Below are 25,855 nucleotides of genomic sequence, written 5' to 3' on the forward strand. Positions count from 1 at the left end.
CAGCCCTTCAATTAAGGGAAAAGAGCGGACCATGACCACATTTTTACTTTTTCAATTTGCTGAACGCGTTAACAAAAAATAAAATAAAATTTCGAAATGTAGAACTTCGAACTTCGTAAACAGATATCTATTTTTTGGAGGCTAACTTCGAAAAACGGAGATAGCACATTGTTTACTTAAGCCTCCATCTCTACCAAAAAGTGGGTTGTGTCAATACCCAGAAAAAAAGTTGATTTTGTCGCATAGTCTTATTATTATAAATACGAAACAACAAGTTTGACTCACTTATTTACTTTGACTTCCCCTATTCATGATATTTGGCACATCTTTATTAACTTTCCAATGCAAACCCAAATAATAATTTTTTCTCTAAAAATATCATGAGTTTCAGGTCTAAGTATAATAAGAATCAGGTAAAATAACAGTTGCAATAAATATTGAAAGTGATATAACTTCTTTGTTCATTATTTTAGTAATATGGTTTAAGAGCAATATTTTCTTGAATTTTTAAGTACTTTCGTTTGGTAAGGAAAAAAGGATATTTTAGGGGGATACAACTTTGTTAGCTGACCTAATCATATGAAAATGACTTCATAGCTTAAAAGGACATTAAACGGAAATGTGAAGCTTCTCAAGGCCAAAATAATGACATACCAATTTTAAAAATCGGACGTCAAATAACCAAGGTATAACGAAAACACCTTTTCCGCTGTGTTTCGAAGGATCAAAAAATTTTTTTTCCGAAACACTCTCTACATAATCTTTAAATTTAGGGGCGGACATTGGCAACTTTTTTTCTGTATGGGGACCAACTCAGTCTAATGCCCTGCAATATTTGATAACTGATCTCCACATGAAATAGAAATGTCTCAGAAACTACACCAAAATAGTCCGCAAGCAATTCAGAAATAATCTTAAAACTATCCAAAGAATTTATTTCGAAGTAGTCCGAAAATATCACAAGAAATTCGCTAATTGAGCTTAGTATCGAAATGAGTCAAAAATTATGCCGAAAAATTCCCGAAATGACCCAAAGGCAGCATTCGATGAATTGATCCCGAATCATTCCAGAAAGTTTCGCAAAATAAACCAAGAAGAGCCCCCAAATGTTCCGGAGATAAGACTGAAATTCGACCGATTGTCCCGAAATGGACCGAAGTCATCCGAAGTGGTCCCCATGTGATCCCGAAATGTTTCCAACATAATTGCGAAGTAAGCCTCAAATGCATTCCGATAACAACACCTATTTTATCGCGTAGTGATGCCCCTATGCTTCAGAAAGCCGTCTGAAGCCCGAAAACGATTCCGAAAGTATGATGGCTTGATTTCATTCCGTTCATGTTTAGGAAAAAAATCTCTTACAGAAAATTTGATTTTTATTTAAAAATTTTGGAAAAATTTAAATAACGTGACATCAGGACGGACAAGACTTTTAGTTTAAGAACGCTCCTAACGTTTGATAGTTAAAATTTGAGATACAATATTAATGTTATTCTAAAAAGCAACTTCATTCGCTGGCTGTTATGTCACAAAATTGGTGCTTACAATATCGTTTTGGCTATAAATTAGATAGTTTCATTATATTTCTCTATATTACTTATATAGTTGGTAAAAATTATTATTCTAACTCATTATACAATACCAAACATTCTTATAAGTGGCATTTGGAAAGTTTTTTTTGATATGAGCACCGGCGATACACTGGCAGCTAACGTCTTAAATTGTGATTAAACAGAAATATTTGTTTGGTCCATTCATTCTTATTCCCAATTACTTTTAACCCCTGGTTAATACATTAAACAATCCTTAGATTTAATTTTTAGCACCAAGAAACAGAGAGCAATAACAAATCCTACAATAATGCGCCTTATCCACAAAACCAATAAAACATATCACATGATATCCCTTCTTGTGATATTATCCCTGCTAATAATATCACCTGCAATTACCAATGCACACAGGCATTCGCGTTTGGATAAAAATAATGAACCAGCTGCCGTCACTAATTTATTCAATCCACTACAACAACAACAACAATATGAAAAATCTAAATTATCTGATGATCGCACATCATCGATTTCAATTAAAGATACAAAAGCAACAAACGACATTGCGCCAAAGACTCAATTAAACGCTGTTAGTAAGCCATCAATCTTTAACACAAATTTAAATAGCCATAAAGAAAATGATATCGTTAACGCTGCTGCAACAGCAACAAATCAATTTATAGACGTCATTAACGAGGCAGCAGCAAACATACGAAGCGCCACTATAAAATATGTAGCTCCAGCGGAGGCGCTTAAAAGTGGAGTGTTGAATGCATCAGCTGAAAATTTGTCTTCACATTTTGATGTTAAAAATAATCACAAAGAGGTGAAACTCGGAGAGAAGGAGTCAAAAATAAAGATTAATGATGATTATAGTGGCGTTACTAGTCAAACTAAGAATTTTGAAGGATGTGCAACGGAGTTGATTGGTTTCGAAATTATAACAGGGTAAGTACTCATTAACGATAAAAGAGGATGTTCGTAAAATCACTTTTTTTCACGCCTTACAAAATTCTTGTTAGACTTTCCTCAAAAACTGTATTTAAAAATTTATTTTTGATCATGCTTTTACCTTTTCTTACTTATAGTTATGTCTTTTCGGCGCCTGAGAGATTATCAAGCTCACTTCCAGGCACATTGATGCTCACCGATTGCTTAGATGCCTGTCGTAAAGATGATAGTTGTCATGCTGTAAACTATGAGACCGGCTTGTGTGTGCTGTTCTCAGCGAATGCTGATGACCTTCCTGGTAAGATTATGAATTAGTTGTAATTGACTTAGTCGTATTTTTGTAGTATTTATAGTAAAAACATATTTAAACTCTTCTTCAAATTTCTTCATACAATTTGTATGTATAGAAAAACTTGAAGATTTCGAAAAAAATACTAATTCATTGAGACGGTGTCCTACACATAAAAACTAGCGAACGTTGCTGATGACGTCACCAAGATTTCAATTTCGGATGAAAGAAATTATAAATTTTTTTTTTTTGTGATAGTAATCATAGTACTTGGTTTCATCTCTAAATTGATTGAAAATGATTGTCGTACAATCAAATTTTATTTTAATCAAATTACTGGCCCAATAATGGATTGTGTTTTTCCGAGATTGAACTCCCGATTTCCTGATCAAAAAGTCAATATGCGAAGCTTGAGATGCTTTCTGATAGAAACTATGCCTATCAATTTTATGTGTACTGTAACTGTAGGTTAGGTTAGGTTTGGTGGTAGCAACCCTGATTGGGGAAGCTCACTTGGACAACATGAAGGTCCCTTGTGATACCACATACAATAAAATTAAATAACGGTGACGTAGACATAGGTACTTAGAGAATCGTTGGGTAGCAACGATAAAGTTCCGAATGATACCGATCTCAACCTTGGATAAATCCTCGGGAGATCCAAGTGAGTCGCGACCGAAGTACTTTTGCTTTGTTCTGGCAAAAGCTCCCAAACCACCCTCGATCTCACTCTAGTTGAACTCAAGGCCTTGATAGCCGCTTGACTATCAAAGTAGATGTTGAATTCCCTAAACGTAGTAACACTTGATAGCAGTTTTTCCACCGCATCCTTAATCGCAGCAACTTCCGTTTGGAATACACTGCAGTGGTCAGCCAACTTAAAATTGATAAAAGACCCCCTACCAACCTTTTCGTTCAATTTCGACCCATCCGTGCACAAGTTAATCGGTCCCCTGCGCCAGATGAATCCTCTTCGCCACTCCTCTCTCGGGGAATGACTGTAACTGTAGCTAATGACAGACTTTTAAGTCCAATCAAAGTCCTATAGAAATATGAGCACGATATGGAAACAGAAAAACAGACTTACTTTTCTTAAATCGACTTTAGTCAGCTTTTGGTAAGTTTTGCATCGCGATTTTTGAAATGGTAAGAATAACTTCGACTGTGTCCCATACGATGATAAAAACTTACTTCTTAGTCGATTTGGTTTCTTATCTGCCTTTTTGACCTTGACCTTATGACCTTTCTTGAGCTGCAGACCTAAATCGATCAGGAAAAACAGATTAATGCTCCATATAGTTGATACTGAAGATAACTGACATCGATATTATTCACCATTTTGGTCGCGGCGTAGGTCATGCCTTTTCTGTTCTTGATAAGGGGCCTGGCATTTTCACTTCAAAATCAATATCACCAGTTTGAAAAGCTTTTCCTGTCTCGTCGAATAAAAAATGATATGTTTTCAAATAAGGCTTAAAAACATGTTGTGGTTGTTGTTGTAGCATGTGCTTCGTCCCGTCCAGTAGGTGCGACCACTCACTAATTGTCATCAATGTCCTATAGCGAGAGTCCGAGGAAACTTGGAGTTTCAACATAGAGATAAGTGTGTTATAGGTATTGGTTCCATATTGCAATTGAAAAGATGGTTGGTGTCATGTAGGATTACATTACAAGCGGGACATACATTGGGTATGTCGGCATTGTTTCTGGATTCATATAAGTTTCACCTATTTTAGTGTCCAGATCGAAGTTGAGTTGGAGTAACGCGCTTCTTTCTGAGGAGGTTGCTTTGCTAAACTGCGAATTTCGGGTATTTGTCTTTAAGAACGAAATGCACCGGACAACCTTTGGTATAACAGTCCGACGCCTTTTTAGGTATGTCCGTGAGGGCCTTATCATGCTTTTTTTCATATCGCTGAATTCTTAAGTGCCGAATATTTTCATATTATTTTCCAATCAGTTTGGATATCCAAGTTTCTGGGTATTTGGCAGAAACAGTTAATTCAGCATATCATTTCCCTTCTTTATGGGGAGTATTCTCGCCTCAGTGTTATGTTCTTGGGATGCAAGGGGATATCCCGTTGCAGTTCTGAGCGCGGTATTTTGATAGGCCCGCAGTTTCCGCCAGTGTGTTCCTTTAAAGCTCGTCGATCATATCCGGGTCTTGTAGCATACAAGCCGCCAGCCAATTGCATAATAGGTGGTTAGGGACATCTCTTTATTTTTGTTACTAAGTGCTACCACCAAGAGACTTGAGGATTTTGTTACGGCTTTGAACTTTAGATACAATTGCGGCTGAATGCACACCAAGGTATAAATCCTGATTGAAAGGCAGATAGAAATTATAGAACTGGCACAAAATTATTACAGCCTTATTTAAATAGTTCAATATTTTCTCTATATAAATATCTCTTATCGAGTATATTTTCCATACTAAACTTTAATTTAAGGTGCTCTTGCCAAATCACAATTTCCAGTATTTACACTTTATGCCCAAAAATCTTGCTTACGGAAACGTCCTTGTACGCGTGCATGGTATATTGATCGTGTTCAAGGCTACAAATTGAATGGCTATGTTAGACGAAAATTCTTAGTTGAATCACGACAGGATTGTTTTGAGTCGTGCTTGAACGAGACGGAATTCGCATGCAGGTGAGTTTGAAAAATGTGAATGTGTGTTTCTAAGATTTCATATGAAATACGTAGAACACAGAAAGAGATATTTTTTTATAAAATACAGGGTTTCTTTTAAAAATGCTTATAAAGAAACCAGAATTATGGTGGCGATTTCAAGCATTCATAATAATCAGAAATTTATAACTGAGTATCTTAGGATCTTATAACATACAGACCTAAAGCAATCTGTTAGCTGTGTCATAACCACGCTGATATTGAAATCCAAGATTTCTAGATGATGAAGGTAGTGTAAATTCACAGAACATGAACGAGGCACTGGTATCTAAAACAGTATTTAGCATTAAAAATATTGAAAAATTAGTCAATCTAAAAAAGTATGCATATTTGATATATACAAATGTCTATGTGCTAATTATTACGTACATTATCACAATAAACAATATTTGAAAAAAAACTATTTTCTGTAAACTTTTAGCATTGTCGATAACATAAACACAAGTTTGTTGCTTAAGTCTTTTGTGCAGTAGCTCTTATGCCATCGATATTAAATAACAAAACATACACTTTGGAGGTACTCATAAATCTTAAAGAACGGAAGTGTGTAATGGCTGCAATAACAAAAAAATGCATTGCAAAGTCTATAAACGTGCTAAATACCAATTAAAATATGCGTGACGAAGTATTTTACCGGCTTAAAGTTAGGGTTATATAACGATCGCACAATGAATAACAATCAATTAGATGGACCGGGTTTACTTATAACGAACAATATATTTAAAATATTTTACAAGGTGATATAAGTATTTCATTGTAAACTCTTTAAAACAAAAATTTATTATATTTGAAATGCTGCGTATTTTTATCGAAATTTTAATGCATTTTTTCTCCTTTTTTGCTTGTTTAAAATTATTTTTCATGGAATAAAAGATAAATTATCGCAGTTAAATAATAAAATTTGTTGTTGTTATTGTAGCCGAAGAAACACTGCCCTAAAGTTGGTGGCGTATTGCGGAAGCGGGCAGTTCTTTGCCGCATAAGATTCTGCTGTGCTCCGGTACTAGCCCGACTGCCTCGGCGAAATTTTTTTTTCGATCGAACTTTTGGGACTGTGAATCTGCCTCTAATCCCTCTTTCTTGCTGTTGATGCAGAAGTCACAGCTAACAAATTCTCTTTCAATTTAAAAACTTATTTTCATTAACAAGTGTGCACATATGTCATATTACATACAACCCTTTCCGACAAAAAAAACTCTTGTGTGTTTGTTCGAGGGAACGTACTAACTTCCAACCTTTTCGTGTTTGCTATTATGCAGCTTTACGGCGAAGAATTGAGCAGGAAAATCTGAATTTCCCTTTCCCTCCTGCGCGTTTCGACGCTCTTAAGTCTTCCTCAAGGAGTCTGATAATTTTATTTTAAAAACAATTCATTAACAACAAACATACATTACAATTAAATGGCATAAAATTGGACAATTACGTTTGGAAGGAAGAGGAGTTGACTTGCCGATCAGAAACTTCCTAATTATTCTTCATTAACCACTAACTTAAGTAGAAGTAACTTATACACCATCGTAACCTTACCCAGACTATCGTAAAGAAAGACAGAAGTTGAATCCTCTTCTCTGCACTCTTTACTCATCCATATACCTAGATTCAAAACAACCTTTAGATGTAACAATCATCTCTCTGGGTCAATAGCAGTTTGTTCCTCAAATTTCTTCAAAAGATAGCCTTTCGAACTTCTTTGCCTCGTTTGTATCAATTTCGTAACCTTTCCTAGCGACCTCATCAGCAACTGCTATGCTCGGAGATCCAGTAAAGGGAGACTTTGGGATGCCTTATGAACGCCAGCGGTGTTCGACTCCTACTCAAACTTGCATTTTAATGCTTTTAAGGAAACTCGTCTATCAGCAAAAGTTCATTTAATTGTCTTCGCGACTGTATTGTGCTGGTGTAGTCAAGTTAAAAACCTCAAGTTTCAATTAACTAATCTGCAGTTACTTTTAGGATAGTCAGGGCCAATTCCCTAAAGTTATGCACCTATAATACTCTGCCAACGCTCCTGGAATTAATACTTTATTAAATGGCTTCTTTTTACATTCGGGTACTTTGTAACAGCTTTATTTAGTTCTTGGATTTTTTTTTCGAACCGTGTACTTTTTAGAACTGGAACCGTGTCTTTTTGTCAGGTACTTTTGGAGCCACTTAGTTTTTAAGAGCCGTGCACTCTTCAAGAACAGGGTACTTTTTAAGAACCGGGTTCCTTTTTAAATACGGCTACTTTTTTTGGACCGTCTAGTTTTTTGAACCATGGTACTTATCCAGAGTCGGTTACTTTTTGCAATCGGGTACGTCTCTAGACCGTGGTACGTTGTAAGAATCAGGTAATTTTAAGCAGGTACTTTTTAAGCGCCTAGTACTTTTTTGAACCTCTCATTTTTTTTACAGGCGGGTAGATTTTGGAGCAGAGTGCTTTTTTTGAATTTCCAGAAAAGGGTTCTCTTTAGGGTACTTTTTGGGCCGGTTACATATTTAGAACCGGATGCTTTTTTAAAACCGGTTATTTTTTAGAACCTGCTTCTTTTTTGGAAGCACGCGATTTTTTTAACGCGCTCCTTTTCTATCAGATACTTTTTTAAAGCCAAGTAGTTTCCAAGAGCGGAGTTAGTTTTAAAAATCAGGAACTTCTTCAGAACCGGATTTTTTAGAATCGGCTACTTTTTTCATTCGCTTAGTTTTTGAACCAGATACTTTCTTAGAACCGGGTACTTTTTAAAGTGAGTCCTCTTTTTAGCCTAGTACTTTTGAGAGCCGAGTAAGTTTTTGAAACAGGTAAGTTTTAAAACCGTGAACTTCTTAGAACTGAGTATTATTTGGAACTGACTACTTTGTTGAACCGAGTAGTTTATGAGAAACAAGTACTTTTTCAGAATCGGATAATCTGTAAGAACCGGATCCTATTTTAGAACAGGGTACTTTTTTTAAATAAGAATAAATTTTTTAACCGGGTACTTATTTAAGGCCGAGTACTTTTTTAAAAAGGTGCTACCGAGTTGTACAGTGAAACCTATCACTTCATGTCGATAATAAACTGCTTAGCTTTAATTAACAATTACCTACTAGTTAAGCTGATTAAACACCTGTAAAACTCAATGAGATAATAAAACGTTAATGAATAATTGCAATATACGAGCGGCGCTCCTGCACCCTCCCTTTTATAATAAATCATTACCCATCGATTTAATTTAAGCGCTCATTTTTACACACTTCAGCTGACTTAATGATTGTTGTTTAAATTTTGAATAGCAAAATAAGCTTTGAATAATGGCTTACTAAACAAAAGCATAGCAAATAATAAGCAAAGGGGTACACAGATTTATGAGCTTTAACTTCTCCACAAAATTGCAATGATTTTGCATTAACACGAGCAAATGTTGCATGAATTGGTTCATATTGAGCATTTTTTTACTCACTTTACATACTTTTATTATTATAGTTATTCTTTTTTTCGTTTCCTTGTTTATTTTTAAACATTCCTTGATCTTATACCTATTTTATAGATTTTTTTTTGCTTTTTTCTCTCCACAGATCGGCAAACTATTATCGTCAAACAAGAACTTGTGAGCTTTCCGAAATGGATCGCATTACTTTAACCGGCACAAGCGCATTCCAGCAACAAAATGATGCTGTTGATTATCTAGAGAATAACTGTATTGATGAGCCAAATAAATTATGCGAGTTTAAACGTTTGCCTGGACGCATATTGAAAACCGTGGATGCAGTGTATCAAGATGTTGGCAGCATTGTTGAGTGTCGTGATTTATGTTTGAATTCACCGTATAGGTAAGCAACGTAGTGGAGGTGTAATGTTGGGACTATGTCATAAAAAAACTGAAAAAAGTTAAGTAATGCAATTAATGATGAATAAGGAAGAAAAATATGTATACGTAAACTAAATATGGGCATAATTAATGTTGCTGTCGTAGGGTCTGCGTATAAGAAAAGCATTTGCAATAGTGCTGTGTATTTTTAAAAACTTATATACCAACTTGACCCATTTGGATTAAGTGCGTTACATGGAATAAGATAAAACTAAGCCACAGGAATTTTGAGATAAAATAAAAATGTAAGTATGTAAAGCAGCGAGCAAGAAAAGAGCAGTGGCAATTTTAGGAAAGTTTTGTTAATTGAACTCTTTCTTTATTTTCGTTAATTTGTAAAAACGTCCGTGAATTTTGTAACTGAAACCATGCAAATCAAAAATGTTTTCGAAAAAATAAGAACCTACTACTTATTTAGAACCGAGTACTTTTTCGGAGCCAGGTACTAGTTTAGAACCGTATACTTATTTGAACCTGTCACTTATTCAGATCCGGGTAGGTACTTTTTCACAACCGAGTACTGTAAGAAACGGGTATTTTTTTGAACCGGCTAATTTTTTCAGAACCGGCTACTTTTTAAAACCGTATGATTATTTGAACCAGGAACTTTTCAGAGCCAGGTACTCTTTCAGAACTGAGTACTCTAAAGAACCGGAATTTTTTTAACCCTATACTTTTTTTGAATCAGGTAACTTTTTATAACCGTCTACTTGTTTGAACCAGGTTCTTTTTCAGAACCGGCAATCTTTCAGAAACGTATTCTTTAGAATAGGGTATTTTTTTGAAATGGCCGTTTTTTTGGAACTGGTTACCTTATTGAACCGTCTACTTGTTTGAACCGGGTATTTTTTGGGAGTCGGGTACTTTTACAGAAACGCATTCTTTTAGAACCGGCTACTTTTTTAGTACCGTCTTGTTTTTTGAACAGGGGAATTTTTCAGAGCCTGGTACTCTTTCAGAACCGGGTGCATTAAGAACGGGCTACTTTTTTAGAAAGTTACCACTTCAAAACGGTTAGCTTGTTTTAACCAGTTACTTTTTCAGAGCCTTTTTAGAACCAGGTACCGTTTTTGAACCATGTAGATTTTAAGAATAGTTTATTTTGCAGAGCTGGGTACATTTTTAAATCCTGGAACTTTTTTATAACCGGGTACTATTTTTAACCGAGTACTTTTTTACAGCCGGAAAAGCCCAAAAGATGTTTAAAAGCCTTGAGCCGGATATTTTTAAAGAGCGGAATACTTTTTAAAGCCGGGTACTTTTTTTTGGGCCCGGAACATTATTGGAGCCAGATAGTTTTTGAGACCGGGTATTTTTTTTAGAACCGAGCTCATTTTTGAATTCGCATTGGTTTTTATCAATTTTTCCCAAAGAGTGTCCTACTTTTTCTCCATAGGAAGGGCGAATAGCCTAATTTTTTTATAAGGAAGAAATTCTCAAACTCCCTCCGGATATTAATATTTCGAAATAAAAATCGGGTATAGGTATAAGTTGTGACGTTTGCGCAGTGGTTGGATTGCCCAATGTAAGTCCATGATAGCCCGTCCCTTTTTGGCTAGTCCACCCCTGGAAAAAAAGTTATTGTAAAAAGAATCTTTCAAGTTCAAAAACTCCAAAATCAAAAAAATTCGAAATAGTTATTCTCTCACTGTGATTCATTTTCCATGACTAGCCCAGGATAGCCCAGCCCGTTTTTTGTTAGCACACCCATGAAAAAAATGTGCTTCAAATAGTTGAAAAAAAAAACTGCACAATGATTGTTTTCTCACTGCGGACGGTTTGCCTAGGGACAGGTCAGAACAGACCCCCACCCTATCTTTCGGTAAACCGGCCTTGGAAAAAGGTATCGTAAGTAAAAAATTTCGATTTTTTTTTAACCTTTGGGAATAAATTTAAACAACGCGACATCAGGACGGACAAGGCGACAGCTGTTTTGATAATAACTTGAAATATCTCCAAAGCCGGTTGTATTTTTGAAGAGTACGATCATTGGAGGAGTGCGGTTTTAAGTCCCAGGAATTAAAAAAATATTTGATATATTTCCAATATATATATATATTTTTTTTTTGTCTTAAACAGATGCCATTCTTACGATTACGGTGACACTGGCGATATGGTTTGCCGTCTATCACATCACAGTCGCATCACACTCACCGACGTACAAGATCCCTACTTGGAAGTATCCGAAGCAACAACCTATGAATTGTCATCTTGTTACAATGTGACCATAGAATGTAGTGCCAACGATATGATTGCACGTATACGCACATCAAAACTTTTCGATGGCAAAGTTTATGCTAAAGGTTCACCCAAATCTTGTGCTTATGATGTGAAAAACTCACTCGATTTTGAGTTACGTATGGGTTATCAAAATCTCGAATGCAATATACATCAAAGCATTACAGGACGTTATACAAATGATGTCATAATACAACATCATGACGCAATAGTTACCTCATCCGACTTAGGTTTAGCTGTAAAATGTCATTATGATTTGGCTAATAAATCACTTAGCAATCAAGTGCTACTAGATGTTAAAGATGATTTCGGGGAACCAGCATTAAGTGAAGAAGTAATTGTTGATTCACCAAATGTTCTAATGAAAATAACAATACGTGATGGCATCGATGTAATGCGTACCGCTGAAGTTGGTGATCCTTTAGCGCTAAAATTCGAAATTCTTGATGCACAAAGCCCTTACGAGATATTTATTCGTGAACTTGTAGCCATGGATGGTGCAGATAATGCGGACATTATACTAATCGATTCGAGAGGTTGTCCAACCGATCAATTTATTATGGGACCCATTGTGAAAAGTCCTCTATCTGGTAAAATTTTATTAGCTCATTTTGATGCTTTTAAATTTCCCACATCTGAGTTGGTACAATTTCGTGCACTTGTAACACCCTGTATGCCAACATGCGCGCCGGTGAAATGTGAGCAAGCGGATATTGGTGGTGATGGGAAGTCCGTGATTTCGTATGGTAGAAGGAGGCGTTCTTTAAATGGAACGGGTGAGTATAAAAGAAATTTATAAATCGTTTGCATCTTAGAATATTTTATGTTTTGTTTTATTAAGAATAAAACAAACGTTATTTTATTTTGATGTCGTTACAGTTTCATTTTTGCCTTGGTTTTGTTCCGCTTTTACCTTTATTCTTCAAGATACATTATCATTTGTTTCGGTTTCATTGGAAATTTTATTTCGTTCCTTAAATCGTATATTTTGTTTCAACTTCGTCCTAGTTTTGGTATTGTTATTAAAAATATTCATTTCGCTTCTGTTTTGTTCTGGTTCCGATTTCGTTCCTTGAAATGAATATAACACTTCATTATACTCAGCTGAGCAGAGCTCAGAGACTATATAAATTTTGGTCGCATAACGGTACTCCGTAACGGCATAAACTAATCGAGATAGATATAGACTTCTACATATCATCTGGGCGAAAAAAGAAATTAATTTAGCCATGTCCCTCCATCCGTCTGTCCGTAAACACTATAACTTGAGTAAATTTTGAGGTACCTTAATGAAATTTGGTATGTAAGTTCCTGGGCACGAATCTGAGATCGCTATTTAAAATGAACGAAATCGGACTATAACTACGCCCACTTTTTCGATAGCGAAAATTTCGAAAAACCGAAAAACTGCGATAATTCATTACCAAAGACGCATGTATGTGTTCTGAATAAAAATTAACAAATTTGGATGACGACCACATTAAAAAAAAATTTTTAAAGTAAAATTTCAACAAAAAATTTAATATCTTTACATTATATAAGTAAATTATGTCAACATTCAACTCCAGTAATGATATGGTGCAACAATATACAAAAATAAAATAAAATTTCAAAATGGTCGTGGCTCCGCCCTTTTTCATTTAATTTGACTAGAATACTTTTAGTGCCATAAGTCGAACAAAAATGTATCAATCCTTGTGAATTTGGTAAGGGCACAGCTTCTATGACTATAACTGGTTTCTGTGAAAATGGGTGAAATCGGTTGAAGCCACGCTCATTTTTTATACACAGTCGACCGTCTGTCCTTTAGCTCGGCCGTTAACACGATAACGTGAGAAAAATTCTATATATCTTTACTAAACTTAGTTCACGTACTTATCTGAACTCACTTTATCTATCCCACTTTTTCGATATCGAAAATTTCGAAAAATGAAAAAGATGTCATAATTCTATACAAATTCTGTACGAAATAAAAAGCCCTTTGAATCATGGCAGGAATACTATTCGTGGTATTACATATATAAATAAATTAGCTGTATCTGGCAGATGATGTTCTGGGTCACCCTGGTCCACATTTTGGTCGATATCTCGAAAACGCCTTCACATATACAACTAAGGGCCACTCCCTTTTAAAACCCTCACTAATACCTTTAATTTCATATCCATATCGACAAACACCCCTGGTCCCCCTTTATGGCGATATCTCGAAAAGCCGTCCACCTATAGAACTAAGGCCTACACCCTTCTAAAATACTCTTTAATACCTTCCGTTTGATACCCATGTCATACAAACACATTCCAGGGTTACCCTAGGTTCATTTTCTCACATGGTGATTTTCCCATATTTTGTCTCTAAAGCTCTCAGCTGAGTATGTAATGTTTGGCTACACCCCAACTTAGCTTTCCTTACTTGTTTTTGTTTTGATTTTAGTTTTGTTCTTCAAAATAAATAATTCTTACCGGTTCGGGTTTGGTAATTAAAAGTGTATATTTCAATATTATTTCAATATTTCAAGTTCTGGTTTCGTTTCTAAAAATTTCAGTTTTGTGTCAATTTTACTGCTATCCTTATATCGTTCTTCGTAAATTAAGTTTTCTTTCACCGTTGTTCAATTCTAATTCGGTTTTACTTCCATTCTTCAAAACAGAACCTTTAGTTTCGGTTTCACTCCAGCCTTAGTTCCGCTCCTAAAAGTGACCCTTTCGTTTCATTTTCATTCCAATACTATTTTACTTCCTTTCTTCAAATGGATATCTACTTTCTATTTATTTCAGTTAGAGTTACTTCCTCAAAAGTAAATTTGATTTCATACTTCTTTTACATCTAATTTCATTCTTTAAAATATTTGCTGCGTTTCGGTTTTGGTTTCGTTTTTCAAAGAGTATATTTTATATATGTTTCATTGCATTCTAACCCAAGTTCTAGTTTCGTTTTTAAAAATTACCATTTCCTTTCAGTTTCGTTCCAATCTATGTTTTCGTTTTCAAAATGTATGTTTCATTTTGTTCTTGGCAAGTTATATTTCAATTTTACTACTGTTCTTCAAAATTTAAATTTAGTTTCGGTTTCTATTTAATCTCGGTTTCATTCCAGTTCTAGTTAAGGCATTTAAAATGTATGTTTGATTTCCATTTCGTTTAGGTTTAGTTCTTGTTCTTCAAAATTATTTTCATTCTCTTCTAATCCTTAGTTTCCTCCGATGTAAGACTTCTTCGTATAGTATTTATTATGTTCCGATTTCCATTTCGATCCGTTAATAAGATTTCACTGTGTTCCACACAAGAGTCCTCTCTACCAAAGTTGGTGACTTAAATGGTGCCCCAGCAGGTTATAGTGCTTAAAATATATACGCGCGCCAGGAATACCTGTTGTAAGAGGTGACTAAAATACCCAAATAACTCAGGTGATTGTGTAGCGCGATGGTCGGGATTGTACCTTGATGGTGGTTGTAACCGAAACGAACCGCATCTGTTACGGTTAAAGACAACTAACATCGGTAACACTCCCCAAAAACTTCGAGGAGTGTCGTAGTCGCTACAACAACAGCAACGTAACAGCTCTTAGATCAAGATTTAAACAGAATGGATGAGTTTTTGAGCAGAGCATGATGAGGTTCCAGATTTCACTGCCTTTAGGACTTCTTTTTTTTTAGGAGTGTGCTCAAATCTCCCCGGCTGAGGTGTTCGCAGTTCTCAAGACCATCAACAATGTAACTGGTTGAGCAGGTCTCTAAACGTTCGCAGCGCCTATGACGACTAAGTTTTCTGTTCTATTCTGGGTAAAAGAAGCAGTTTGGAGTCTTTTAGGAATGAAATCGCAGTACACTTGCCTAACGTCGATTCTGTATCGGCATTGTTGATTCTATCACACCGTTCTTAGGTCATCGATGCAACGAAGTTTAGGAACAACTGTTTTAAGGGACATTTTAAGTTTGTTAACTTTGTAATATCTCTCCTCTTTTCTTTTTTATAGAAACAATACAAGGAACAGTTGAAAACATCAATCACCAGCATAAGTTAAGCTTGAACCAAAAACGGCATCTACTTTTACGCAGCAGGCGTGCAACAACAACAAATCAACCAAGTCAAGAAGATATGCTCTTGATGCAATCAATTGAGATCACTGACAAATTTAGTTTCAATAAGGAACAACAACAACAACAACAACAAGTTAAAACAATCAAAAATGAAGCGAGCAAGAAAAAGGCGTTAATTGGCAAAGATGGAGTAGAGCAAGGACATTGCGTTAATGCAATAGGTATGTATATGCTTAGAACATACATGTTGATTTATAAGTATGAACAAGGCGTTTTGTCATCTAGGGATAATTACAGCAGCGAACAGAAAATTAGGAACAGCAATTTATAAAAAAAAATCGCTAATTATTTTTTTATTTTATTTTTTTTATTGTCGATATTTTAAGAAAAAAAAATCAATGAATTTTGTAACAGAAACTATGCAAAATAATCTCAAAAACCTTTTCGAAAAATTAAAAAAAAATGCGAAAAAAATTTTACAATAATTTCGAACACGGATTGCGTAGTTTTAGTTACAAAATTCATTGAAGTTTTTCTCAATATATCAAAAATAAAAAAGAGAAAAATTTAATCAACCAAATTTAAAATAAATTTCCAACGCCATTTTTCTACTCTCTGTTGTAGGTAAAACACCATGACACTTTGACTATCATTCCTTCACTCTCTAATCCCCTAATTTACCCCATATAAATTCTAATAGGCCATTTGTTTTCTCTAACTCTCTATTGTGAGAAAAACTTCTAATTTTTAACAAATTTTGTTGTGCCCAGTTAATCTTGTAAATTTTTGTTGCTTCTTCTAGGTCTAATATTAGCAATCACCAGCTTTTTGTTGGCTCAGTTAGCTGTTATGGCAGTTTGGTCGTACTTGTATCAGCGACGACAGCAAAGGTCTTATTTTAGCGAAAATTTAGCCAGTGAATCCGCATATTCTTTAGAGAATCCCAGCACAAAAACAGAATCATCATTAGTAACTAAAGTAGCGACAACATCACGACCAAAAATTTATGAGAGAACTTTCGAGGCATGCCATGGAAGGAATTTTTGAAATGAGATTATTTGTATTTAGGAAAAATCTAACTTAGAAACATATTTTAACAAATGACGACAAACGATCGGTGTTATTATAGCAATAAGACAAAAGATAAAATATACAAATACACTCGTGCCGTTAGAACTAAAGATCGATATGTAAGCATGAGTTAAAGTGGTATTAAGTTATTTTGAAAATTTAATTGTGTAAAATTACAAATTACAAGACTGTAACTGTTAACTGTACTAATAAGGATACAAAATAAATGACCTATAATGAGCTATGATATGAGTCTTATTTATCATATGATACTTTTGAATATTCGAAAAGGTATAAATAAATATTATGTTTTTGGAACCTTATACAACTTGGTTATAATTCCAATGAGAGGGGCTCCACGGAAAAGCGCAAACCTCATAGGAAGGATTCTACTTTTAAAGTTTGAAGAAGCCTAAATTTGAAATAACTCATCCCTTAACTGATTTCAAACTGAATAGAGCAAGAAGCTTATGGCCTCAAATTAGTTTCAAATCAAAAGTAAAAAGTAAACTTCGGTTGTGAGTCTAAAAATTTCAGTTGTGGATAAGACAGGTGCAATATCTTCAGCAACCGGCGGCCATCGTGGTGTGATGGTAGCGTGCTCCGCCTACCGCGCCGCAGATCCTGGATTGACGCCCCGGGCAAAGCAACATCAAACTTTTAGAAACAAGGTTTTTCAATTAGGAGAACATTTTTCTAAGCGTGGTCGCCCCTCGGCAGTGTTTGGGAAGCACTCCGAGTGTATTTCTGCCATGAAAGGCTGCCTTGCAGATGTCGTTCGGGGTCGGCATAAAACAAGTAGGTCCCGTCCCGCCAATTTGTAGGAAAAATTAAAGCGAGCACGACGCAAATTGGAAGAAAAGCTCGGCCTAAAATTTAATCGTGGAATCAGCCTTCTTAATATGGCATATAAGGTCCTTTCAAGTGTATTGTGCGAAAGATTGAAGCCCACCGTGAACCGGTTGATTGGACCTTATCAGTGCGGCTTCAGACCTGGTAAATCTACCATCGACCAGATTTTCACAATGCGCCAAATCTTGGAAAAAACCCGTGAAAAGAGAATCGACACACATCACCTCTTCGTCGACTTTAAAGCCGCCTTCGACAGCACGAAAAGGAGCTGCCTATATGCCGCTATGTCTGAATTTGGTTTCCCCGCAAAACTTATACGGCTGTGCAAAATGACGTTGAGCAACACCATCAGCTCAGTCAGAATTGGGAAGGACCTCTCCGAGCCGTTCGAAACTAAACGAGGTTTCAGACAGGGTGACCCCCTATCGTGCGATTTCTTTAATTTGATGCTGGAGAAAATTATACTAGCTGCAGAACTTAACCGCACTGGAACAATATACTATAAAAGCGTGTAATTACTGGCATATGCTGATGACATTGATATCATCGGTCTAAATACCCGCGCTGTTAGTTCTGCTTACTCCAAGCTGGAAAAAGAAGCGGTAAAGATGGGTTTGATGGTGAATGAGGGCAAAACGAAGTACCTGCTGTCATCGAGCAAAGAGTCAGCGCATACGCGCCTTGGCAACCACGCTACTGTTGGCAGCCATAATTTCGAAATAGTAAAAGACTTCGTTTATTTGGGAACCAGCATCAACACTAGCAACAACATCAGCACTGAAATCCAGCGAAGAATCAATCTTGCCAATAAATGCTACTTTGGACTAGGTAGGCAATTGAAAAGTAAAGTCCTCTCTCGGCGAACGAAAATCATACTCTACAAGTCACTTATCGTACCCGTCCTGCTATATGGGGCAGAAGCATGGACCATGACAACAGCAGATGAAGCGGCTTTGGGAGTGTTCGAGAGAAAAGTTCTTCGAAAGATTTATGGACCTCTACGCGTTGGCGATGGCGAGTACCGAAGAAGATTTAATGATGAGCTGTACGAGCTATACGCAGACATCAACATAGTCCAGCGAATTAAAACGCAGCGGCTGCGCTGGCTAGGCCATGTTATGCGAATGAAAGATGATGCTCCGGCCAAGAAAGTGTTTCTATCGGAACCCGCCTATGGAAGCAGTGGTAGAGGGCGGCCCCCACTCCGTTGGAAGGACCAGGTGGAAAACGATTTAAACTCCCTTGGTGTGACCAACTGGCGCCGGTTGGCGGAGCGAAGGAGCGACTGGCGCGCCTTGTTGGACGGCCATAACCGTTTAGACGGTTAAGCGCCAATTAAGTAAGTAAGTAAAATTTCATCGGAGATTATCGTGCCTTACATTTTTATTTTTCTTTTTAATATCTTCGGCATAGAGGTCAAAACAACAAGTAGGTTGGATCACCCGATTTTTAAAGCTACTATCGCGGATGCCGTGATGTGATGGTAAAGTGCTCCGCATACCACACCGCATACCACCTGCAACCTATAATATTTAAATACTTCGATGCTCGTCTTCCCTTTTTGTCATTTCCTCTTTTCAGATCTCTGTCAATCACTTTGTTTGCGACATATTAATTTAAGTGAATTTTAAAATATTCGCATAATAAAGCCTATTTTTCCGATAGATCAGATTTTTGTGTAGTGACCTTTTCCAGGTTTATGTTTTCTGAAATAAATTGTAAATTAGAATCATGTATTGTACTTCAAACGTCGTAAAATTTATTTCAGAATAAGTAATTCTACTTCAATAGTTCAATAGTTGTTAAATGTGCGTCAGAATAGCCATTTGTACTTCAGAAAACATGACACGGACTTCATAATAGTCAATTGTACTCCAGAAATGGGAAATTTGACTTCAAAAATCGTAAATTGTACTCAGAATAGGCGATTGTATTTCCAAAACCGTAAAATGTGTTTCAGAATGAACATACAGCTTATCAAAGTATGAGGCCTTTAAGGTACATCTGAAGTACAATGTAGGGTTTCTGAAATACAATTCATAATTGAAACAGACTCTTCTGAAACACATATTACGCATTCTGAAATATACTTGACTACTCTGAAGTACATTGTACAACTTCAGAATTACATATTGACTATTCTGAAGTCCAATTTTTTGTTTCTGAATTACAAATTATTCTTCTGAAGTACACTTGATAATCCGCAGACGCATTATTAAAATAAATTCTTAGAATTGGTCGAAACCTTGTCCACTCTCCGGGTATCTGTGCAGCTATTTTGGAAATTAAAAAATTGGGCATAATGCAGCCGGATGAAATATACTTAGTTATACTTTTAAGAAAAATAAATAAATCCTTGGAGTAATTTACCCCCGAGGAGAGCTGGACCGAAATTCTCCCTCTTTTGCGGTGTGCTATTTTTTGATTTTTCCTAAAAATTGGCGGGACGAGGCCTACATGTTTAATGCCGACTCCAAACGGCAAATGCACGTCAGATGAATTTTCAATGAGAAGCTTTTCATGGCAGAAATTCAATCGGAGTATTTTCCACATCACTTCCGAGAGGCGACATATAATACACGTGGTCCCGTCTCGCTTATTTGTAGCAAGTATTAAAAGGAGCACGACGCAAACTGGAAGAGAACCTCGGCCTAAATCTCTGGAGGTAAATTGCGAAAAGTATTTTTTTTGTTACTTGATCTAATTCAACGTGTAATGTTATTGAATGCTATCGATAAGCTATTTTTTGAAGGCTTGGCTCACAGCGAACAAACAAACAAGCTTTTTTAAACCCCCTTTTTTTTAAATTTGGTTAGTTTAGAAACGCACCAACATCAAAACGTAGGTTATTGTTTCAAAGTTTATTTTTAAATAAGAAACACTTCAATCGAGTGTTGCACTATACCCAGCCGAGTATTTCTATACAAGGATATTATAACTTTAATTGGATAACGGTAGTACGTAATGGAATAAAGATAGGTATAGATTTTCTTACAACAAAATTATAAGAATCAAAAAAGATTTTCATTGAGCCATGTCCGTCCGTGCGTACGATAACTTGAGCAAAACTGAGATATCTTTACGAAATTCCGTACACCTGTAATATTAGTATAGACAAGAAGGTGCCTAAGTTCGGGTGTAACCGAACATTATATACTCAGCGTGAGCTTCAATTGTATATTTCATTTCAGATAAATTACTTTTCTACATAACACGTGGCACCATTTCCACTTACTATAAAACTTGATAAGTGAAATATCATTGATTCAAAACTATTTTTTGCTAAGCTATAGGTTATTATTCTAGTCTACGACCCTTTTAAACTTGTTTTATATCTAAGTTTAAAAAAAAAAATAAATGTAAGGCCCGATAACCACCGAAGAGATCTAAGGCCGAGCTTCTCTTCCAATTTGCGTCGTGCTCCTCTTGATTTTCTCTACAAATTGGCCGGACAGGACCTACATGTTTTATGCCGACTCCGAACGGCATTTGCAAGGCAGATGAGTTTTCACTGAGAGCTTTTCATGGCAGAAATACACCCGGAGCGCTTGCCAAACACTGCCGAGGGGCGACCTCGCTAAGAAAAATTTTCTTCTAATTGAAAAACCTTATTTCTAAAATTTTGATGTTGCTTGGCCCGGGGTGTGAACCCAGGGCATACGGTGTGGTAGGCGGAGCATGCTACCACCACACCACGGCTGCCGTGGTCTTTAACCGATTCCGTCCATTTTTACCAGAAATATTTTTTGCTATAAGGAAAATAAGTGTACACAATTTCATTACGATATGTAAATTTTTCTTCGAGTTATGGCTCAAGAAATATAGAAAATTGCTTAGTCATAAAAGGGGCGGTGCCACGCCCATTTATTAAAATTTGAAGATGTTCCTATTTATTGTTATAAACCCGCTTGGGAAATGAAATAACATTGATATAAAGCTATTTTTTGCAAATATATAGCTTATTTTATTCGTCAACGACGATTTTAAAAATCTTTTATATAAAAATCGGCATGGTCCTTAACCGATTTCGTTGATTTTTCCTCAAAGCATTCCTTATCATAAAGGCAACCTCTCTGCCGAATTTTGTTACGATAGGTTTAACGATTTTTGATTTATGATTAATAATATTTGTAAAATTGATTTTATCACAAGTGGGCGGTGCCGCGCCCATTTAAAAAAAAATTATTAAATTTCTATCAAGAGTCTCAATATCAGTCCACGCTTCAAATTTCAACATCCTTGGTATATTATTTATTAAATAATCAGGTTTTTTGTGTTTTCCAAAATGTTATATATATAAAAAGTGGGGGCGGTTATCACCAAATTTCGCTCATTTTAAATACCAATCTATTCTTGGTCCCGGCAAGCTCGTGTACCAAATTTGGTGAAGATATCCCAATATTTATTCAAGTTATCGTGTTAACGGACGGACTGACTGACGGACGGACATGGCTTAATCAATTTTTTTTCGATACTGATGATTTTGATATATGGAAGTCTATATCTATCTCGATTCCTTAATAGCTGTACAACCAACCGTTATCCAATCAAATTTAATATAATCTGTGTGCAAAGCACGCTGAGTATAAAAATGGGCGAAATCGAACGACAACTACGCCAATTTTTTCGACATAGAAAATTTCGAAAAATGGAAAATATGCTAAAATATATTACCAAGGCGAATAAAGGAGGAACTTTATACGTGGGTTGAACATATGATACAAACTAGAAATTTCGGAAAAGTGTCATCGCCAACATTTAGAAGAACAAAATTTTAAAGTTTTCAAGTCATTAATCAAAAGCCTTTTAAGGTATTATATTGAAATTTAGCATGTAGGTTGTTCTCGCTAATGTTTATACACTTTGCGAAAATTAATAAAATCAGTTGGCGACCATGCCCACTTAAAAAAAAAATGTACATGTGTCGATAATTTATTAGCAAATACGTATGAATTGATGAAACTTGATAGGAGAGTTGAAATTGAAACTTGTTAAGAGAAGAAAATTTTTTTTGGTTATTTCTCTATAATACTATTAATGACATTAATCGAACTAAAATCAACCAATCCTAACAAAAAAAGAATTGTTTAAAAAAAGAGCGAAAAAGATGTTTAATTAAATTTTATAAAATTGTCGGGGCACATTTAGTAGAACCAAGTAAGGAAGGCTAAGTTCGGGTGTAACCGAACACTACATACTCAGCTGAGAGCTTTGGAGACAAAATAAGGGAAAATCACCATTTAGCAAAATTAACTTAGGGTAACCCTGGAATGTGTTTGTATGACATGTTTATCAAATAAAAGGTGTTAATGATTATTTAAAACGTAGTGGGCCTTAGTTCTATAGGATGACGCCTTTTCGAGATATCGCAATAAGGGTGGACCAGGGGTGACTCTAGAATGTGTTTGTACCATGTGGGTATCAAACTAAAGTATTAATGAGCGTTTTAAAAGGGATTAGCCCTTAGTTGTATATGTGAAGGCGTTTTCGAGATATCGGCCGAAATGTGGACTATTGTGACCCAGAACATCTTATGTTGGGTACCGCTAATTTATTTATATATGTCCGAACAGTATTCCTGCCAAGATTTCAAAGGCTTTTGATTTCGCCCTGCAGAACTTTTTCATTTTCTTCTACTTAATATGGTAGGTGTCACACCCATTTTACAAAGTTTTTTCTAAAGTTATAGTTTGCGTCAATAAACCAATCCATTTACCATGTTTCATCCCTTCTTTCGTATTTGGTATAGAATTATGGCATTTTTTCATTTTTCGTAATTTTCGATATCGGAAAAGTGGGCGTGGTCATAGTCGGATTTCGGCCATATTTTATACCAAGATAAAGTGACTTCAGGTAAGTACGTGAACTAAGTTTAGTTGAGATATATCGTTTTTTGCGCAAGTTATTGTGTTAGCGGTCGAGTGGAAGGATAGACGGACGACTGTATATAAAAACTGGGCGTGGCTTCAACCTATTTCGTCCATTTTCACAGAAAACAGTTGTCGTCATAGAACCTATCTCCCTACCAAATTTCACAAGGATTGGTAAATTTTTGTTGGACTTATGGCATCAAAAGTATTCTAGACGAATTAAATGAAAAAGGGCGGAGTTACGCCCATTTTGAAATTTTCTTTTATCTTTGTATTTTGTTGCACCATATCATTACTGGAGTCGAATGTTTACATAATTTACTTTTATACTGTGAAGATATAAAATTTTTTTTTAAAATTTGACTTAAAAAAATTTTTTTTTTTAAAAGTGGGCGTGTTCGTCATCCGATTTCGCTAAACTTTATTTATCACACATATAGTAATAGGAGTAGCGTGCCTACCAAATTTCATCATGATATCTTCAACGACTGCCAAATAACAGCTTGCACAACTTTTAAATTACCTTCTTTTAAAAGTGGGCGGTGCCACGCCAATTTTCCAAAATTTTACTAATTTTCTATTCTGCGTTGTAAGCTCAATCCACCTACCAAGTTTCATCGCTTTATCCGGCTTTCGTAATGAATTATCGCACTTTTTCGGTTTTTCCAAATTTTAGATATCGAAAAAGTGGGCGTGGTTATAGTCCGATTTCGTTCATTTTAAATAGCGATCTGAGATGAGCGCTGGCTAGCCAATGATATGCGAATGAAGGATGATGCTCCGGCCAATAAAGTGCTTCTATCGGAACCCGCCTATGGAAGGAGAGGTAGAGTGCGGCGGTGGGTTGGCGGAGCGAAGGAGCGACTGGCGCGCCTTGTTGGACGGCCATAACCGTTTAGACGGTTAGGTGCCAATTAAGTAAGTAAGTAAGAGATGAATGCCCAGGAACTTACATGCCAAATTTCATTAAGATACCTCAAAAATTACTCAAGTTATCGTGTTTATGGGCATACGGCCGGACGGACGGACGGACATGGCTAAATGAATTTCATTTTTCGCCCAGATAATTTTGATATATAGAAGTCTATATCTGCTTTGATTAGTTTATGTCGTTACGGGATACTGTTATACGAACAAGATTAATATACTCTGTGAGCTCTGCTCAGGTGAGTATAAAAAGTCTGTGTCTCCAATAATCTCCACTTTCGCGTTTGGTAAGCATTATACACCATGACCGGAACAGTGCGTCTCTCCACTATTTCTCTATACACAGCTACTATGTGTTATTACCGGTGAGGGTTTTTTAAGTCGCAAACGCAGATGCAATTAAAAAACCCGCCCAATGTTTGTGATATTTCTCTTTAAATATATTACGAATATATAGGAGCCGAGAGCTGGGTTCGTATTATTCAGTTTCGCCCAAACTTAGATTTCCTTCCTTATTTTTACTTTATATTTAATGTCTAACTTCATGTAAACTTTGTATTCCTTCCTTCTTTGCTTTGACGTTTCACTGAGACATAAGTTGACCAAACGAACGTTTTGCCGCTTTCCTAGCTTTTACGAAACAATGCGTACTATGTACGTAAATCCTAAGTCGTGACGCCAAGACCGTCGAACATATTAATCTTCGCTGTCAATAAAAAGTAATTAAATTTTTAAAGAATTACATTATTGCATGCCACACTATGATCAGCAATTAAATACGCCACAAAATATTTAAATAAGCTCTTTTCAGAATGATAATAACATTTAATTTTTTTAGCTGCATAACTTTGCACATATGTGTGTGTGCTCAGTGTGTGTGCGTGAGTGAGTTTATGCAAATCATCATATCTACATATTTGTACGTATTTCCTTGTGCTTAAACTGAAGGCTTGTCATAGTTGGCATTTTTATAGTAAAATATTTATGGTAAAAGATTTTAATTGAGTTGCATTGGTTGTTGTTGTGGCATTTGTGCAAAATGTTTGTGTTGAACAGTGGCAAGGTGATGCAGATGTAAAGCATGCAACAAGTGAGGAATTTTGGCAAAGATTTCATGGCAACAAAGCACGTTTTACTACGTCACGATGACGATGATTATGATGATGATGAGTAAGTTGCGGCTGAAAATACAATATTTGATGCTGCTATAATAGGAAACTGACCACAAGCATGACACTGCTGTACTGCTTTACTACTGTTACAGTTATTTCCTTATAAGTAAGTACTCATATTGAGTCCGCAAAAGGTTCTGTAATAGGATAACTGAATATATATACGAAGTTTGATTTAAAATAATTTAACTTCATCAGGCCTCAGAAAAAAAGTTGTTACTATAAATGCTCGTATAGCCAATGATCGAGGCGAATCTTTGCTAAGAGATGACCAAAGCGAATTCAGTACAAAGCTAATTATTCCGTCTGCTAAGTATGACCCGATGAGCGCATGCATCCATCGAGCAGATCTTCACGATGGTCCAGATCCTAGAGAAGACTAA

At 35.9% G+C, this 25,855-nt stretch overlaps 1 protein-coding gene across 10 annotated transcripts in view; it reads left to right on the forward strand.

Moving 5' to 3' along the window:
- LOC137242893 (uncharacterized) overlaps positions 1 to 16,886 on the forward strand; it is a 122,513-nt gene extending 105,627 nt beyond the window's left edge. For 7 of the 10 annotated variants that reach the window (XM_067770174.1, XM_067770187.1, XM_067770196.1 and 4 more), the window contains exons 2-8: positions 1,811 to 2,495; positions 2,636 to 2,796; positions 5,238 to 5,439; positions 9,013 to 9,267; positions 11,385 to 12,319; positions 15,517 to 15,801; positions 16,383 to 16,886. In XM_067770174.1, the coding sequence (XP_067626275.1) occupies positions 1,861 to 2,495; positions 2,636 to 2,796; positions 5,238 to 5,439; positions 9,013 to 9,267; positions 11,385 to 12,319; positions 15,517 to 15,801; positions 16,383 to 16,627 (2,718 nt within the window). In that variant the 5' untranslated portion in view covers positions 1,811 to 1,860 and the 3' untranslated portion in view covers positions 16,628 to 16,886. The remainder of the gene's footprint in view (positions 1 to 1,810; positions 2,496 to 2,635; positions 2,797 to 5,237; positions 5,440 to 9,012; positions 9,268 to 11,384; positions 12,320 to 15,516; positions 15,802 to 16,382) is intronic. The other 3 variants (XM_067770160.1, XM_067770153.1, XM_067770201.1) reach the window with 2 other exon arrangements.
- Positions 16,887 to 25,855: the final 8,969 nt, after the last annotated feature.

Source organism: Eurosta solidaginis, chromosome 1 (genome assembly GCF_040869045.1).
Source record: "Eurosta solidaginis isolate ZX-2024a chromosome 1, ASM4086904v1, whole genome shotgun sequence".
Taxonomy (NCBI): domain Eukaryota; kingdom Metazoa; phylum Arthropoda; class Insecta; order Diptera; family Tephritidae; genus Eurosta; species Eurosta solidaginis.